At 40.6% G+C, this 19,999-nt stretch overlaps 1 protein-coding gene across 3 annotated transcripts in view; it reads left to right on the forward strand.

Moving 5' to 3' along the window:
- LOC143386354 (arf-GAP with SH3 domain, ANK repeat and PH domain-containing protein 1-like) overlaps positions 1-19,999 on the forward strand; it is a 47,782-nt gene continuing 27,783 nt past the window's right edge. The window contains exons 1-6 of one of the 3 annotated variants that reach the window (XR_013089570.1): positions 1-326; positions 411-495; positions 2,012-2,141; positions 12,240-12,315; positions 13,668-13,754; positions 19,106-19,206. Coding sequence is in view for 1 of the 3 variants with exons in the window: in XM_076841512.1 (XP_076697627.1) it covers positions 19,136-19,206 (71 nt within the window). In the remaining 2 variants the exon portion in view is untranslated. Of the gene's footprint in view, positions 496-2,011; positions 2,142-3,626; positions 3,664-12,239; positions 12,316-13,667; positions 13,755-19,105; positions 19,207-19,999 lie in introns of those variants that run through there. The other 2 variants (XM_076841512.1, XR_013089571.1) reach the window with 2 other exon arrangements.

A 19,999-nucleotide genomic window follows, 5' to 3' on the forward strand; every position in this document is an offset into this window, starting at 1 on the left:
CGTATCTACTTCCTTCCTGGGGCTGGTTCTCTTTGCCGCGGGGGGGCGGGGAGCCCGTCTGCCTTCCCGTAGGCACACCGCTGCAGGTGTCTGTCTGTGGCATATGCCAGCACACTTTAATTTCATGTTAGGAGCCTAGGTCTAGAGAAGTTAATGACTTGTAAATTGCTCTCCAACGTAGAGCTAGAAATAGAATCCAGGAAGGATCCCTGAGCACTTCCTTGCACAGAGACAGCCATGGAGCTACCAGCCTCAAAGTTCTCCCTCCTGCGCCCGGACAGCCACCCAATGTGCAAGGCCGTTCCCAGCAAGGGCACTGGCTCCAGGTGAAATCAAGGGCGGGCTGAGACAGTGTCTTCTGCACAGGCCGCTGGATGACCCTTGTTGCCTTTTCTTCCTGCCCCCTCCAGGTGATTTCTGATGTGACGGCTGAGACATGAGATCTTCAGCCTCCAGGCTCTCCAGTTTTTCGTCGAGAGATTCACTATGGAATCGGTGAGTGCTCTCCAGCCCGTCCCACCCAGGAAACCCAGACTGGGACACGCAGAGGGAGTCCTTTTGGGGGTTGAAATGCAGAACTGAAACACTGGGACCTGACAGGAGATCTCTGGTGGGTAGGGCTGTGGGCTTCTCAGTGTTTTCGGTCATGTCAGTGTTGCCTCCTTTATTTGGAAGGAAAGGTGGGGCAGGGCAGAAAGGGTCAGGAAGGGCAACAGTCTCGCCAAGCTCTGGGTGCCATCCCTTCCTGGGAAACATTGTTTCATTCATTTGCAGCCATCCTGCCACCTTAGAATTGCTACATTCATTTCCCAGATAAAGAATGGGCTCCGTCGCTGTATATGTATATAGTATGTATATAGACGAGCATACTTATGGCTTTCTGTGGTGTCTGGTTCCCCACTCTGGTACCACTACAACTTAAAGAAGACTAGAGGGTGAAGTGAATTAATCTTTACATCCATGATTCTTCTGAAATTAGAAGCTCATTTTCAAATTTAAGTGGATTTTTGGACAGAGTTATGATCATTGGTGTGACCAGCAAAATGTCATCTGTCAGCCAAGTGCTGGCTTCATGTACTGTAGATTTAACATGACCTGCTTCTTTTTTCCCTGGTACCCCCTCCCCACCCTTCCCTCCTCACTGAAAGATTTTTTCCATAGAATCCCAAATTATACATAAGGATTTTTCCCAATCCTTATTTTGTACAACCTAATGATAAGTGGCTAAATGATTAAAATATGCTGTTGGGATGTAAAAATAGCACAAGTTTAAAATAACTTTTGTCTAATTTTCATGCATGCCCACAAAGACTCATTATATACTTTAATTGTCTTGAAATAATTCTAAATCTCATAATCTATGAATAACTCGGAAAAGCCTCAGTTCTTCCAGCTTTCTGCTGCTATTTCCATCATGAAGTGCTTTACAAACCACAAGAAAAGGTAAAATATCTGAAATTCCCCCTGCCAGCCAAAATGTAAGAGAATTTTTATGGACCCATCACGTGTAAAGTTAAATTTAAAATATAAAGTTTCCTAGATGAAAACCCACACAAGGTGTCAGTGCTTTTTAAATTTAGATTTTTATCAAGGATTGATTCTGATGATTTAAAAGTTCTTGCCTCCTGATGTTTAGTCATTAAGAAATAATAGGGGCTCTCATTAAAGAGGAGACATCAGTGTGTTGGTTTTTTAAGAGTTTCTTTGGGGGAGGGGAGTGTGGCTGATAGCAGGGTGCTCCGTGGTAGGTGCTTGCCCAGCATGCATGAGGCCTCAGGATGAACCATTCTACCACTGAGTTATATCCTCAGCCCAAAAGGCTTCCTTTCTGAGCAGATAGTACCGAGAGTTCCAATATATTCTCTGCCCCACTCCACACACACAGCCACCCCTGTTATCGCCAACTCCCATCAGACTGGTACATTTGATAGAATTAATAAACCAGAAGGATTCACTCTTGGTTTTGTGCATGAATGTGTTTGGAAAAAAATTATATCTGCTTTTATTATAGTACAAAAATTGAAAAGGAAAAAAGAGAGCATGCAAAACAGCACGTGATGATCCGCACCGAGATAACAGGAGCCGAGATTGCCGAAGAAATGGAGAAGGAAAGGCGCCTGTTTCAGCTCCAAATGTGTGAGGTAGGAACGGACTTTTCCATCTCTGGCCTGGAGCTTGGTAACTAGCATCCTGCCAGTCAGCAGGCTGTTGGGGCGTTAAAGGAGGGTACTCTTTCCTAAGGATTCTAATCTCCGTTTTTCTCCAAGCCTTTTGGGATCCATCATTGCCCTGTTGTCTCATATTTTGAGCCTTGGTCCTATGGGTCTCTTTAAGCTAAAACAGGATTCTTTGGTGAGAATCTTAATGTTGCTTGTGAGTGAGTGATTGGGGGGATAAATTTTGGTGAGAGGTAACACTGATGACATTAAAAATTTAGAGCATGCTTTTCTTAACCATGAATTCATTTGGAATGAAGGAAAGACTGAAATGAAGGAGTCATTGAGGAAGTCTGAGTTTATGAAAAACATGCAGTCAAGAGCATGCTGCCTAAACTTAGAGCAGTGATTCTCCAACTGAGTCCCCACCAGACATTAGCTCCGCTTGACCTCAGCCTGTTCTAACCTGTTCTAATGCTGGCTGCTTCGGGGTAATAGAGATGCTTTTGCAGTTTTTGGAAAATATTTAAAATGGAAAAATTTCTCATTTCAAGTTTTTCTCTCCTGAATTTTCTTTTGTGTTTTCTTCCTTGTAAACATTTGACTCCTTAAATTTGTTTGATCATGAAATCTTTTCTATGATAAAACAAAGTGAGCAAGAAACAATGTCAATAGAAAAATCTTGGCTGGTAATGAAAATCAGAACCAGTGCTGTTTAGTTAACTACATGAGTTAATAACAGATTATTATTATTTTTATTTTTTTCATTTTTAAGTTACAAGAATTCTTTTTGATTCGTGTCTTTGGATTATAAGTTTTGGTATCTTATGGCATGTTTCTTTTCTCTCTCTTTTTTTTTAAGCAGGTGTCAGGGGTAATATTAGGGATTGAACACAGGGCCTCGCACATCCTGGGCAAGTACTCTAGCACTGAACAAGACTCCAGCTTTTTAAAATTTTTATTATTTATTTTGAGACAGGATCTCACTAAGTTTCCCAGTCTGGCCTTGAACTTGTGATCCTCCTGCCTCAACTTCCCAGGTAGCTAGGATTACAGGTGTGCGCCACTGTACCCAGTGTCACTTTTCTTGAAGGGACTCCTGTTTTCTGCACAGAGCTGTCTTTCAGGAGCACGTGAACTATAAGTCTGAAATGCTCAGCTGTTCTAGAATGTTTTGCTGTGTTTTATTTCTGCTTGTCTAGTAAACTAATTGTGAAAATTTATAAAATGCTAATGCTCTAATCTGTTTTACACTCTCTGTGACTGTGCCAAATTCGCATTCCCCAAATCAAGCTCACCTTGTCTGAAGCCACTGAGGCTCTTTGACTTGTGTAGCCCAGTGTGGTGGTGTGCCACCTGAACCCATGATTTAAGAACCCTGCCTGAAATTAGCAACATAAAGTTCTGTTTTGTCTCCACAGTATCTCATTAAAGTCAACGAAATCAAGACCAGAAAGGGTGTAGATCTGCTGCAAAACCTTATAAAGTATTATCACGCACAGTGCAAGTAATTAGATCATTGCAGTCATAGCCTTAGCCCATAGCCTAGGGAAGGCCCCTTTGCTTCATTGGTTTTCTTGGCTTTTTTTCCTTTCATTTAGGGATGTATATAACCATATAATGATATTCCACAGCTCAGTGGACAAGAAATGGTGTTGTGTTCTATCTTTAGAGTTTTATATAAATTAATAGCTCAAAATGGAACAACTGACTGGTCACTTGACATGCTGTCTTCCATTGACATGCTGACCTTGCAGGTCAGCCTTTGCAGCCTGTGTCAGAGACACACGAGTCCTGTCCCAATGGGGGCTTTTCGATGGCCCCTTTTCCTCCCGTACTTGCCATTTTACTGTCAGTGGGTCATTTACACCATGTATTCCCACCTGGATTTGTTTTGGGTGTTTTCTCATCATCTAAATAAGTGAAATTGAGTGCTTTGGGCATGAAGAATACTTTTCATTTGAACATGGATTTCTATGAAATGGTGTTATGTTCTGAGAGACATCCACTGTTGTATGCTGGCTCTACTTTTGTTTGTCTGCATTGTAGGGCTGCCTTTTTATTCTTCTCATGATTCTCTGGCAGCACATCTATTTACTTCCTCTTTACTTGTTGGGTTAACTTGCATGAGTTTTCAGGAAGAGTGTTATATGAAAATGTGCCAGTTACTATTAAAGTCTGGTATTAATTGGTAAAAATTATAGATAGGGCAAGGACCTTTCCAAAGTGGTCCAGATGGCTCTGATATAAATTTATGAGTAAAATAATGTCAAGGTCATTTGGACTAGGTTACAATGCCTACTCTCCAAAACATTAAATACATAATTCGCTTTGATCTCTTATTCCTTTTAATAGTAGCATTATCTAGACAGATATTTATATACAATTGAAACATTTAGGGAGGTCAGCATTAATCTTATGATAACAGCATAAGGCTCAAGTCATGTAGTAGATTAGATCAAGTTCTGACCCTGGGGCCGGGGACACGTGATCAGGTTCTTCACCAAACCTCAGTGTCCTCATCTGTTAAGTTGGGGTAAGGTTAAGTTTGTAGTACCACTCAGGGTTCTTTTGACGATGTGCAATATATTTGTTTTTGGGATGTCTCTCTTTTGGAAAAGTTTTTTAATGATCACATTGTTATTTACATAAATTTAACTTGATAACTTTTTTTCTCTTTTCAAAAAATTCTACCCTCATATAAATGTGTATCAAAAATAAAAAGCATATATTTAAGTGGAAATAGCTTCCACATTTATAGGATAGTGTTTGACTTGACCGAATAAGGCTCGTACTAAAGACTAGGAACTTCCTTTTGACTTAGTAGTGGAGTAGGACAATTATGAAACTTGGAAGGATATTGTGGTGATCCCTGATTTTAGTTTTGGGTGGAATTTTTCATCTCTCATCAATTTTGATTTTATTAAGAAACATTGCTTTGAAACTTTTGCCAAAATAAGCGAATCTCTCGATCTTCTGAATTGCAACCTTTTGGTAGCAAATCTGATTTAACCTGATTTTAGAAATCTTTTTGATCTCAGATTTTCTAAGCCTGAATGAGAGTTTGAGCTTCACAAACATGAGTTTTCCAAATATAAGAGGCTTTGTAAAATACACGCATTATAGCCTTGTTAGCAAAGATGAGAAGAGCAACCCTAACTTGTATTAGCTAACGTGTCCTCCCTTTACTCTTTTATTCTTTGCTTCTCCCTGCTCAGAAATATTAATTAATCTCCTAACAAAGGCCAGCTACTTTGCTGGGTTCTGGGGAAGAAATTAAATAAGGGTTCTCTTCTTGGGACTTAATTGTCTGGTACAGGAATTAGGTCATGCACATCAGAAATAGCAGTGATTCCAAACAGTAAATGGTGACATAGACATAAAAGAAGACAAAAAGGAGACATTTTTGGCCAGGAAGGCTGAGAAGGTGGGTCACTGTACCCTGGAGGAGGTAGTGGTACTCACTATTGGACTAGGATGGCTGACTTTTTCTGGTGAGAAAGTCTCCCCCTAGGACAGAGAAGTATGAGCAGAAGAAGAACTCTGCACGTGAAGAACCTTGTGTGCAGTTCTAAGACCTCATGGTAGAACTGGGTTATACTGAAATTCAACTATAAGTTATCCCATGATTGGACCTAGAGTTCCATCATAGCAGGATGCCGGGGTGGGGGTTCTCTTTCAAGGAGCATTTTATTTTTTTCCTACTTTAGCCAGTCCCTCAGAACTCCTAATAGCCATGTTGTGAATCTATAAAGCATTCTCTACTCAGATTTTTATTTTAAAACTTTCTTCTTCTGAGCATTTATTCCAGTTCCCAAATCATTCTCAATACAGCATCAGCTGGTACTCAAGAGTGAATTTGCAAGACGATACCTCATGTGTCATGACACCGTAATGTGGATGCAGCTACAACAATGAAGAAATAAAGGGAGCAGGAAAGAGCTCTTGACTTTTTCTTACCCATTTCAGCTCACCCACTCTAATTACTCCTTACTTCCAACACGAGCATGGTTGGTAATGTGCTGCTCTCAAAACAAACACATCCTCTTGCTCATCTATTCCCTTTACCACCTGTGTTATCACTACAATCTGCACAGTCAAGAGCTTTTACAAACATTGCTCTATTATCCTTCATCTTACAAACAGTAATAAAACCTGACATTTGCCAAGAGCTTATTTTGTAGGCCAGGGTGTATAGCCTTTCCAGAATTCTTTACATGCATTTTCTCATTTCCTATTCAGAGCAGTCAGAAAATATAGCTCAAAAAGGATAAAGAACTTGCTGGAAGTCTTGTTCATTCATTTAATAGATATCCAAAAATTGTGTCAAAATAGACATAGCAAGCACAGAAAACCAAAGAAAGAACTGGACTCCCAAATTTATAACTTTGGCTTATGAAAGGATGTTATCAAGAAAATGAGAAGACAGCTTAGAGAATTGGAGAAGATATTTGCAAACCACTATCTGATAAGGATCCAGTATACAGAATGTAGAAAGAATTCAAGAAGACAACTCAATTTTTTAAATGTGCAAAAATTATGAATAGCCATTTTTCTAAAAGAGATACACAGATACCTGGAGCAAGCCGGCTGCCCACTGCTGGGCTCCAGTGGTCCTGCCCATCACAAGCACTCAAAGGCATCTGGAGAGCAAGAGTCTGCTCTGAAGGAAGCCCTTGAGCCCATCCATGGGACAAGGGTAGGAGACACTCCCCACCAGGCCTGGAGGACCTGCTGCTCCCAGGGGGCAGAGCGAGGCCAAGGCAGCAGAAGGCTTGGAATTCTGCTTTGCCCATTTCTCTCACCAGACGCTATCCCTGCACACTCTGGTTCAGAACTCAGTGCCCCAGCTAGGAGGTGAGCAGGAGGCCCATAATAGGCTGGGGGCTGCCTCCTCAGGCAGTGTGTGACCTGCCTCTGCCTCTAGTCTTTGATGGGGCCTATGACTGGAGTGTGTGTGTCGTGGGCAGGAGGATGTGTTGGCCCAAAGATGGGTCAACACCTGGGAAACCATAAGGACTCGGCACTCTTCTAGAGAGCCCCAGCAGACATTTGGGGGTGCCAAAAGAATGTGACTTGTGATCTTACCATGGACACGTTATGGGGCTTGTTTGATCTTAGAATCTTGTGCCTGGAAAAATAGCCCAATGTGGTTCAGGAAACAGAGAAAGGGTGCCAGATCATCTTAAGGCAAAGACCAGGGCCAAAGGCCCCAGGAGTGGGAGGAGACCAAGGAGGCAGCTTTCCTGAAGGACACCAGTGCTAACTGTTTGACCCATTTTCCCCTGTGCCATCCATGTTTTCCCACCAGCCTCTGTGGCCAGAGTTGCTGCTCCAGCTATCAGTATCGACTTCTTCCAGAGAAATAAAGTTAATTTCTTTTTTATGTTTAAAAAGAGAGAGAGAAAAACAGCCCAAAAGTACATGAAAAGATGCTTGACATCGTTGGTCATTAGGGAAATGCAGATCAAAATCACAGTGAGGGGCTGGGGCTATAGATCAGTGGCAGAGCACTTGCCTAGCATGTGTGAGGCACTGGGTTTGATCCTCTGCACCATAAATAAAAAATGAATAAATAAATAAGGAGGTTCATTCACAACTAACATAAATAATATATTTTAAAAACCACAGTGAGACACCACACCCACTAAAGCCCTGTAATTAAAGTAATAAACAAAAATATCAAGATATATATATATATATTCATCAGCTGATGAATGGTTCAACAAATTTGGTGTCACCACACAAGGGAGTTGTATTCAGCCGTACAAAAGAATGAAGTACCAATGCATGCTACAACAGAGATGGATCTTTGAAACGTGCTTAAGACACACAAGACCACATATTGTATGATTCTGTGTAAAATGTCTAGAAAAGGTAGATCCATAGAGACAAACAGCAGATTTCATGGTTTCAAGGGCAGAGGAGAAGGGAGGAAGTTGTGGACACTGCTGTACGCAGGACATTGGAGGGTGATGGAAGTCCTGGAATTTGTGGCGATGGTTACATAACATTGCACATATACTAAAAACTACTGAATAGGGCACTTTAAAACTGAAATTTATTATATGAATTTTATCTCGAGGGGAAAAATGAAATAAAAAAAAACTATAAAACAAATCACCCTCACAAAACTTATAGCTAGAAAGTAATGGAACCAAATATTGAACCCAGGTCTCCAGCTTCAGAGTACATGCTCCTAGACAGCATGCCAGAAAACCTTGATTTGGTAAGCCTGGGATTGGGCCTAGACATCCACGTTTTTAAGGCTTGATTTCCAGGAGTGGGTTCAGGAGTGCTACTTGGATCTGAATTGTTGAATTAGTGCTGTATGTTCAAGCTCATTGGTGCCAAAGATGTGCAGAGTATGTCTGGAAGGAAGTCACCCTGTTACCTGGAAGGCAGGGAATTAGTTCTTGACTCAGAGCCTGAGGCTGGGAGACCAGGCTTTCAGAAGGTGTGAGGGTTAGTCGCTTCATTGTTTAATTTGTTTGGTAGGTTGGAAAATAGGTGTTCTCAGCCTTTAGTCAAACAGCATCTCTTTCTAGGCCAACTCAAACAGAATCTGACCAGGAGGATCAGGGAGACACTCTTGTTTTGCTTGGTTTTCCTTCCCCATTGCTGTTTGGACACAATTAAGTAGGCTAAAAATGAAGGACATAGGGACTCTGGATGCTAAGGCTCTGATGTTTTCTGGAGATTGTTCTACCAGTGGACAGATATCCCTATTAGATGAACATGGCTTTGCACTTTGGGCTGTGGGTGTGTTATAGCCTGTCAGTGTAAATATGAGGTCCCTCTGCTCATCAGCTGGCAACTTAAATTTTCTTAGCATCCTGTATCATTAAAGTGTGGTGACATGTATCTCAAGCTGCTTGATTAAGTTGTGAAGCCAGTCTTGCCTTCTCTAAGGTCAGAAAACTAATGAGGCTCATTTTGGCCTGGGACTGTCACGTGTTGATCTACATGCCTGTGCCTGTTATGATAAGCACATTATCTCCAGGGCTCTCCAGAACTCTCCCAGGCCAAGTGATCATCTCCTTTTCCTATATAAGGACTAGTGATGATTACCTATTGTGTTGAGTTGCAGTGAAATTTTGTTTTTTTTAAATTACTGACTTATTATAAAAGACACAAGTGACCAGGGTACATGAGAGGCACGTAGGGTGAGATCCAAAAGGGTCCTCAGTTTCTGTCCCCATGGAATTGGGTATGCTGCTCTCCTACACTAACCCAGAAGTTCTCTGAATACATCTATTTAGGGAATTTTTTGGAAGCCCCAATAAGTGACATGCTTGATTAAATTATCGGCCACTGGTACTAAACTCAATCTCCAGCCCCACTCCCCTCCCCATAGGTGGGAGGAGAAGGAGGATTGAAGGTTCCTCTGCTCTAATCACATGGTTGGTTCTATAATAAAACTTTTAAAAAGAGATATTCCCTGCATGGTGCAAAATAGTGACAGACAGAGAAAATCTCAGTTCATGCCAGCTGCTGTTGTGATTGTTGTCATCATTCTCAATTTTCTGAAGATCTCATCATATTTCAGTAAATAAGGAAAGAGAACATGACTGAGACAAGTGCCAGACAGGTGATTTCCTTCCATTTGGAGGATTTGCACGTCAAATTCCATGATAGGTAATCAGAGCTCACACTTGTGCTTCACTTCGCAGTTGATAGAACACTTTTCATCTGTAGTAAGTAGCTTGTCTAGTGCTCCTCAAAGTTAATGTGCACTTGCGGAGGTAAGCATGCCGCTCTTCATGTAGAGCCACTACCCTGCCCCAGGACTCACATCTAGCAAGGTTTAGAGCTAGGACATCATGCTTCTGATTTCCCAAGCCCATGCATTTCCTTGGAACTGCAGCCAACTGCAGTGGAGAGGAAGAGGGGAAGAGAGAAGCTGCTGCCCTCTGAAATTTGACAGGTAGTGGCTCTGTGTATTCTCAAGGAGAGAGAATCAAGCATGCAAAGAAAGGAATCACCAGAGGGACAGTGCTGTTGGCAGCATGTTGGCATTTGCTCTTTATGGCTTTACTCATGACTCTCTTGGTCATTTTGTTCTCTCTGCAACCCATCCTTCATTTTTGCTCCTGTTTCCAAAACTAGAAATTGGCGCTAAGATGACTTTTTCCAAGGAACTTGCTTCAACATGTCCTCCTAGACTAAACATCAATTATTTAATCTTTTTTGCTTCAGTAATATGCCATGTTTTAGGGGAAAGTTTTTAGAAAATGAAGCTGAAGGAGAAAAAACACACATTTTTCTCACTCAAAAGATGACTGAACTTAGGTATCCCTGGTATGCACATCAGTGGGATCACACTGTAGATATAGCACTTTCTTTGCATTAGGCTCAGATCTGTTTGCTTGTTCATAGAGCAGCACCATCCAGTGGAGCTTCCTGCAGTGATGGACATGTTCGTATTCCTCGCCATCAGCCATGGGTTGAGAAGGAACAAGCAACTGGAAATAGTGTGGCATGGCTGCAGGCCAACAATTTCTGTTGTTAATTTTGTTTTTTATTTTATTGCTTTTTGGTTTTTTTGGTGGTGCTTTTCTTTTGTTTTGCAATAGGGATGAAACTCAGGGGTGCTTTATCCAACTGAGCTGCATTCCCAGTCCTTTAGGGTTTTGTTTTGAGACAAAATCTCACTAAGTTGCCGAGACAGGCCTCGGAGTCACAGTTCTCCTGCCTCAACCTCTCAAGTCTCTGGAATCACAGATGTGTGCCCCTGCACCTGGCTTGGAGCCTAAAGTTTTTAAGGGAAAATATTAGAAGTTAAAATCAGAAAAGTATTCAAGGGACATAACATAGAAGTTCTTTAATTCTGTATGAATAAGTGTCACTTGCATCCCTGTAGAATTTGGTGAAAACCTGAAAATGAGGACTTGAATATGTTTTCCAGTTAAATAGTTGACCAAAAAGGTATCATTCCCTCTGTCCCTTTTGCTGGAAGACTTTATAAAATAGTGTTTCTCTTAATTTGGTAAAATTTTCCACCAAAAGATTTCAGCCTTAAAAAATGCTGGCACTTGTAGAACTTGAGAAACCACTGTGAAGGCCAGTTCTGATAGGTCGTCTTATTGGCAATGAAAGTAGAGAAGAAGTGTAAAATGTACCCTAAAATATTTTGCTGTTGCTTCATTTGTAGGCACTTGTGGAGTATCTGCATTGTGTAGGGCTGGCTGTGATATGGAGATAAGATAGTCTGTAGGGAGACAGAAAAACAGATACAGTCCACGGAGAAATAATGGACAGCAGGGGCATGATCAGAGAAGCTTCCAGTAGAGCAGTGGAATTCGTAAATACCAGTGTCCTGCAGCTTATTGTACTAAGCTGATGTTCCACACTGGGCCCCTGAGGGGAGTGTGCTCTGCCTGCAGTAGGAAGTCTCCCTCTGGTAGTTGACAGGCAAGGGTGCCGAATCAGGGGGGCCTGAGTCTCAGTCGTCTGTCTCTTTGTGAACAACCTGAGCAAGTCCTGTGCTCTCTCTCCTCCATGTACGCTTCTTAACAACAGGGATGAGATTGAAGTGCTTCATTCATTCTGCTGGTGTTAGCTCTTGTTAGGATTCAGGCCTTTCTACCTATGTGCTGACATTCTGTTTTCCAGGTCCATTATACTGTTGCTTTGAAGTCCTCTGTTTTAAGCATGTGTTGGAATACAGATCCCTCTGGGGGACTGAAAGAACTCTGACCTCCCTCCTGCCTGTCCCTCTAGTCCAGTCACATCTCTGTTCGTGGTGGCCACTTTGACTTCATGGATGCCAGTAGTGAAGATGTTTTTCTTTCTTGTATTTAAATGTGGCTCAACCAGGAGGAATTGTTCTACATGTAGATGGGTGGACACATTATGAAATCATCACGTGAGGACTGCAACAGTAATTTGCAGTGACTATGATATCAAATGTGAAATACTAGCCATAATTTGTTGGTGGTGTGCATCTTTACAAAATACTGAAATTTGTTTTATACTTGTTTTGTGAAGGTAAATAAAAGGGTCTGAGTTTTCAGATTTTTCAAGTAATTATAGTTCTTTTTTTTTACATTGCTGATAAACTGCCAATGTTTTGTATTATAGTTTCTTCCAAGATGGCTTGAAAACAGCTGATAAATTGAAACAGTACATTGAAAAACTGGCTGCTGATTTATATAATGTAAGTTCTCCCTGCAATACATGCATTTCAACTGGTGGCAAACATCAGTAAATTTGAAATCTGTTCGAGAATGGTATCAAAAGCATAAGTGATCCTTCTGTTTAGCTCAGAGCAATTACCACTGGTCAGATACTCCTCCTATGCATCTTTGGGATGCATAGGAGGAGCAGGAAGGGGAGTATATAACCTTTGGTTCTAGATGGTTCTCCGTTCAGGACTACGTAGCTTCAAATTTCAATGCTGGTTCGTCAGGAACAATTTTTGGCCATGGAAGGGATATAAATTACATAACTGAATAAGCAGAGTCATGGATTTATTTTCCTTTTTTTTCCTTCAAAATATCAGTGTTTCACTTTTTTAAACCAAAAGGAAAACTTTTCTGGGGAAAAAAGCTAAATATAAACATATAAATGGCAAATTCATTACAAGCTCTTTGTAAGCAGTATTAAAAGAATGTATTTTCCGAATCTGAGGAAATATCTTCAGATAAGATTTTGGCATTGTAAATAACGCCTTAAATAGGTTGACCATCCCTCATCCAGACATCCAGAATCCAAAATCTGAAACTTTTGGGGTATTGACTGACATGACCCTGTGACAGGTCACAGTCAAAATGTAGGTGTGCTAAAAATACTGTAGAAAATTACCTTCAGCCTATGTTTATAAGGTATATGTGAAATAAAAGTGAATTTCATGTTTAGATTTGTGTCCCATCTTCAAGGTATCTCATTATATTGTGCATATATTCCAAAATTCTAAAAACAAACAAAAAAACACTCTGGTCTTATATAAGGAATTTTCTACCTATGTTTTTAATATAACTTTGAAAGCACATAGTATTTATTTTGTAATTTTCTTTTAATAGTTTATGTGGTTCAGATTACAGTTAAATTCCAAGTGAGTTTTTAAAAAGCAGGAGTCTCTTGTCCTCACATGGTATGGCGTGAACCTTCGTTGTGCACTGGCCCATGGGATTCCTGGCTGTCCGTGTGCTTCTCTTCCGGCCCATCTAATCCCAACGTGGTATTCCTACCTCCACGCTTTGAAAAGCTAGAAGCAATGATCTCAGTATTATATCAGTTTACTTTCCTGCTTCAGGGTTTTGCCTCGCCTGGGTGTATTATTTAATAAGACAGCATGGTTCATTGTTCATGAATTCCAGAACTCACTGGTACTGCCTTAGGATGAGAAGACCATGCCTCTCATATCAAAAATAAGACTTTAGGAAGGACTAAAAAGAAAATCTACTGTGTCATTGAATTGTTTGATGAGTGCTATATTTGGATAAAATAAAACTCTGCTCATAAAAGTATAGATGATAAGTAACAGAAGGTGATTTTTTTCTTTCATAGATATAACAGACCCAGGATGAAGAAAAGAAACAGCTCACTGCACTTCGAGATTTAATAAAATCCTCTCTTCAGCTTGATCAGAAAGAAGTAGGTGGTTTATATGTTCCCAGCAGGGCTAACTGTGTAAATGAGGCTGCTTATGCTACCGATACCCTTTCTGTTTCTTGCTCTGCAAAACAGGCACATTTATGGCTTCCTTCCAGGGTGGTTGTGGGGACAAAGAGATGTGAGGGACCAGTGTGCACCTACAGTGATCCCCAGTGTAGAAACTCTAATTTTCTTTCCATTATTAAAAAAGATACCCTGATCTATAATTCTGTGACTCTATAGAGTTCTAATTCTGCCCTTGAAGGAAAGGCAGTACACCCCATGTTGCTAAACCTTATATCCAGCCAAAGGGGCATGTCTCATTTTGCCAGGGAAATAAGGAAATATTGTGAGGCAGAATCCTACAGAAGCTTTGCTCCATAAATAGAAAAATTTGGGTAAAATGTTCCTTGGATATTGAAACAAAGTATACAGTGCATGGTAAATGTTAGATGACTGCAGTAACCTTAATTATAAAGGTCATTTGTTCAACCATTCAGTTAATACCTACTGTGGGCCAAGCACTGTTTGAGGTATTAAGCTGCAGTCCCTTCCATCAAGGAACTCATTATCTAAATCAGTATCAGTGCTATTCAGGATTTATTGGGAGATAGGTTGCAGCCATAGAGAAACTCAGAGGTAGGAGACTCCAAACAGTTTGAGGCAGGGTAGGTGGAAGAATAAGCAGTGGGTTTCTGAGATAAAAACTCAGTTCTGATTATGAAGGACCTTGAATGTTGGATTTCATAATAAGGGAAAATTGAAAAATAAGTACCATTTGTTACATGGAAGAAAGTCAAATGTGCCTGTTTATGTTATGAGATTATTATGGATTGAATTTAAGTATTCAAATGCAATATTAATAGTCATTTTTTTAAATTGTCAATTTCTCATGCTATCTCACAACAGTAGCATTCTCACACTTTCTAATTCCTAAAATTTCTGAAAGGAATTTCTGAGTCCAGAACAAAGATGAAGCAACCATCCTTAAAATGTGGGAAGCCCTGCGCCAGCCGCACGGGGCCTATGCAGCAACCCTGGAGGTTTTCTTCACTGAGTGAATGTAACTTGCTGTTCTTCTGCTTTTCCAATGCAGTTTTTATATGCTTTGGGGTTTTCTCAGGTGAAAATACCTGCTCACCTGTGGAGAAGGCATGGTGGCCAGGAAGATCTGTGTGTTCTGAGGCAATATCTATACTCAGCAGTCTCAGGCGCTTCCTGGCACCTGTGATCTGAGGCCTTCCTGAGAATCAGATTGAAAATCATTCCCACCACACACTTTCTTAGAGAAGATGTCTCCTCCCTGAGTGATTTCTCAGTATAAAATCTGTTGAAGGACTCAAGTGGAAGGAGGCCTTGGGTAGATTGTATCTTTGAGAAAAGTGAGAATTCTTACTGGTATGCACTTAACCACTTGCTATCTTTGTTTTGTCAACAGGATTACCTCTTCCTATATATGGATACTTTGTTGAAAAAAAAAGTCCCTTTTTTGTTTTGCATAGAGACTAATGTATTCTGCTTAAGCTAACTAAAGAAAAAGTTTTCTCCAAACAAAAGGAATATGTACATGATGCAAAGCAGATGTTTTGATTTGTTTTAATTCTACCCTAAATTAATAAGTAAGCTTCCATTAGCAGCATATCCAGAGTGTTTTACAAGAAAAATTGATCTTTCTAAACTATGTTTAGAAGCTAATGATTTTTAACAACTTAGATTAAATGTGAGAGGAGAGTATCCACCAGAGAGTTCTCATCATTGCACTACTTTCTGAACAGTGTAAAGTAATATAAAATGTTACCTGAGAAATTAAAAACACCCAACAAATCTTTTAGCCTGTCTCCCCTACCATGTTCTAACATGGCTCCATTGAAGGAAACTTTAAAATTTTTAATTGTGAATAATATTCCCAGATTTTTGGAAGGCTTTTTTTTTCCTTGTCAAAATCAAATTAAGTCTTTATTGTCTTTTGGCAGGTGTTCTATGAAATTAATTATCTTAACCTCTTACAATAGAATAGCCTAACCTCCCAAAAGAACTATTTGTTCTCTAACTATCTTTAGGGTTATGAATATTCTATTTTCAGTGGTGATGTCTGTCAGTCATATTCAGAGTGTACTGAAACATTTCAAAAATTCCAGCCTTTTGTTTGAGTCACCGATAGGCGCTGAATCGCCATCACAGTTCGATTTCCAAATTTGGGGGATTCCATGCATTGCTCTTCTCTGTCTACTTTGCAGTATCTGGCACATTGCTGGGCACCCCAGAACTGCTTAATGAGCATTTAGTAAGACAAAACAGAAGGGATCTTTGTCCACCCATCCACACACCTAATTGAAAATTGAAGCAGTAGAAGTTTGGTTTTGAATTGAATACCAGAAACATTTATAACCCCCCATTAAATCAGTGAGTATGGTGTAATTGCTTGCAGTTTAAAGAGATTGAGATTTTAGTCCTTAATAATAGATTTTATGTTAATACAGTTTCAGATAAGAAAGTGATTTGTCTGCACTACTAATAAGAGGATAGGAAATTGAGCTAAAAATAATAGGGCAGTTTCATTCTATAGTTTACATTTCCTGCCTCACATCATGAAATTTCCCCAAGGATTTAAGTTCATTTTTTATTTTTAATATTACATATATTTGCCCAAATGAGTTTTCCATTTGCACTTCTCTTTTCTGAATACGTACTTAACTTCTGTTATGCTATGAATGAATTCGGGATCTATTTCTTCATTTGTGTTTTTATATGATTGTGTTGATGATTTTCCAATACCTACTTTCTCAGAAGAGAAAATCCTTTTCATTTATTTACAGTACTCTGCTAAGCCACCTGAAAGGCCATCATTTCTCCACGTGCACAAATGATAATTGATAGAACTTTGTTAAGCCATGAAACTCACTAATAGTCATTTTGGTATTACTGATGCTTGACTTTTACCACATATTGCTTCTTTCTGTTCAGTTCAGTTTAATAAAATCAAAGCCTAGAATAAGGCATTTTGTTTACCCTTAGAAATATGTTTGCCTGATGTACAGCAAACCCATTCAACTCAAGCACTTGTTATTTAGAATTTAAAGTTTATGTGGGCAAATAATAAATTATATGTAAGGAATATTTTCACACCAAGTTTAAAGATTATAATAATTTTCGTACATCATTCATCTGAATCCATGTTTAGAAAAATGTATGAGTACTTTTATTTTTAAAACTTAGACTTGTATTTTAAAGGCTATCAAATGAGTCAAGTTTAGAGACGGTTTTAGGAAGATATCCAAGGAGATTTTAGATTTTGTTTTAATGTTTCTGGGAGACAGGGGAGGTCCCTGACTTTAAATCAGTAGTTTTAATTCTCATGTGATTTCACTGGAGTAAAGCAGAGAGTTTTGTGGATTTCACTAATCCCTGCCCTTATTTTGTCCTGGGCCTCAGTTCCCTGCTACCTGAGCTGATTTTCAGTCCTAATTTTTCTTTGTCAGGTTATAATGCCTCCCTCAAGAAAATTGTCCCAGGGCTGGGGTTGTGGCTCAGTGGTAGTGCACTCACCTAGCATGTGTGAGGTATTGGGTTTGATCCTCAGCACCACATAAAAATAAATGAATAAAATGAAGGTCCATCAACGCTAAAAAAATATATTTTTAAAAAAGAAGAGAAAATTTCCCCAACTGTTCCTAGGGACTGTAGCCGGAGGCACTGGGAGGGCAGGGTCTCTCCTCTGCCTGTCTGGCATGTAGTCCAGTCCCTCAGTCCTGTCTCCATCCAGAAAGCATGGGAATGCCTACCAGGGAGGAGTCCATAAGCTCAATTACTATGCAGTTCAAGGCTCTGACCCTGTTTAAAGGTAAACATTTAGGAGAGGTTCACAATAGATTGCCAGATTTCACTCCATGCCCCACCCTTGCCCATGTTAAAATTGTCTAGTTACATGAAAGGAATCTGGATTGTTAGAGAAATTACTCAAGAGTAAGAAAGTGACTTGAATCTGTGACCTCTTTAACATCAGTCAGCTTGCCTGGTGTATATAGTTGGCTCTAACTACTTGACGAGAGAGCAGGACAGCAATGTGGTCAGAGTGTGAGCGTCCACCTGCACGTCAGGCTGCATCTTCTGTTGGACCTCAAGACCTCTGTCCAGGCTTTTAGTTTTGAACACAGAATTTATCACAACTGGAATAGCCTCACAAAGGCGCACTGTCATAGAAATTTTCCTCCCACTGATTTGCCTCACTGATCACACACTGTTTGACCCAGAGGACTGAATGTCTGAAAGAAGCCACCCTGGCCTAGAGGTGTGTTGTGCACATCCATCAAGAGATAACCAGTGTGGCTGGTTGAGCTTCCCGCAGCACCACCACATTTTAGGTGTCTCTTATAAACTGGATGTATGCACTCAGCTCTCTTTATTTGAACTCTTACAATCTATGTCTCTTCTGAAGTTTACTAAGTAAATAATTTTGAGTTTCACTGAGTTATTGATTCCCTGACCAGACGCATTGAAGCTTGTCAACACTGCATCTTGGTAACCTGTACCTCATGTTCTTCCATTCTGCTATGTTCCTGCTGTCACTCAACATGGCCCAGCAGAACCCTATAGGTATAAGATATTTACTGTCCCATCACCCAAGGGTTATCATGATTCCAAAGGTACACGTTCATGTTTTCTGGTATTATTCTTACAGCAATGTTCTCTTTGTGCATTATATGAAATGTTATGAGTGTCAACATTTTCAACAAAATTAACTGTATTTTCCAACATTCTGCCTTTTCTCTCTCTGCTTTTGCCCTTCCTGATCGAAGTCTAGGAGAGTAAGTCCATACTTCCTGTGAGAATGTATTGTCCTACTTCCATGTCTAGACACCCATGTTGTCATGCTACAGTCCAATATGGTTCACTTGTTTCTTAGGCTTTCACAACGTAGTGGCCACTTGGCCACATAGTCCTTAGAAACTGGGGTGAGGCACCAAGGGCATGCCCCCATGGGTTGCACGGGTTTGTTTTGTGGTCCACCTGTCTTTCCATTGCTTCCTGTGCTTGCTTCTGCTGTTTGTGTAAACTGGGTTGAGTCGTCTGGTAGCCCACCAACACCCTGTGTGTGTTTGAACTCACTTCAGAGTAGAGCTGGCCTCTGAACTAGAAACAGGAGACCCAGGCCCAGCCCTTCCTCGCACTGGCTTTGTGACTGGCAAATGTTTTCCTACCCTTTTCCTCCTCTAAAACCAAGGCAAAGACTTCACAACTCTCAAAGCTTCATAATTCTTAGACCAGTGGGCAAAGACTCAATGGCAGGATAGAGTCGAGGATTTGAAAATTGTCTCCAGATTTAGCTTAATTAGTGGCTTCTATTTTTCTAGGATTCCCAGAGCCGGCAAGGAGGGTACAGCATGCATCAGCTCCAGGGCAATAAGGAATACGGCAGTGAGAAGAAGGGTTACCTGCTGAAGAAGAGCGACGGGTGTGTATGGGCCTGGTGTCCCAGGGTGTGATTGGCATATTTACTAAAGGCTGTTAGCTAGCAATTTTTTCTAGCCTCTCAAATTGGAAAACACACTTAAATGTTTTCTAATGCACTGACTTTCTTCACATAAGTCTGAGATTTAATCTGCTGTCTTTAAAAAAAAAAAGCAGTAGTAGTTTTGTGGCCCCTCCAAATGGCATCTGTAACCTGTACTTTTAGGAAGGCAAGAAGTGAGAGGCCCTCCTCTCTACTTTTAGTTATTGCATTGTTCTCTGCCTGGGAGGTGAACCTGGGCATTCAAATCCCAACCTGGGGGGTCACCTTGACCTTTTCTGTTACAGCCAATCTGACAAAAGCCCTTCCATTCTAACTCTAAATATAATGCACCTCTAGCCGTCTCTGCTGCCCAGAGATGGTCCACTAACATCTCTCCTGGACTGTTGGTGCCACCTTCTAACTGGACTCTGTCACTGTCTTCTCCCTCGCCAACTCCCCTCTAACAGCTCTCAGAGTGGTCTGGTCTTTTTTTTTTTTTTGGTTGGTTGGTTTTGGTACAGGGAATTTATCCCAGGGCCAGTTTATCACTGAGCTATGTCCCCAGTCCTTCTTATTTTTGAGACAGGGTCTCACTAAGTTGCTGAGGCTGACCTCAAATGTGTCACCCTCCTGCCTCAGCCTTCCAGGTCACTGATATTAGAGTTGTGCACCACCACACCTAGCCCAGAATGGTCTTTTACACATCCAGCACACCATGTCATTCATTCGCTTACATTGCTCCAGTGACTTCCCT

The sequence above is a fragment of the Callospermophilus lateralis genome, unplaced genomic scaffold, assembly GCF_048772815.1.
Source record: "Callospermophilus lateralis isolate mCalLat2 unplaced genomic scaffold, mCalLat2.hap1 Scaffold_109, whole genome shotgun sequence".
Classification (NCBI taxonomy): Eukaryota; Metazoa; Chordata; class Mammalia; order Rodentia; family Sciuridae; genus Callospermophilus; species Callospermophilus lateralis.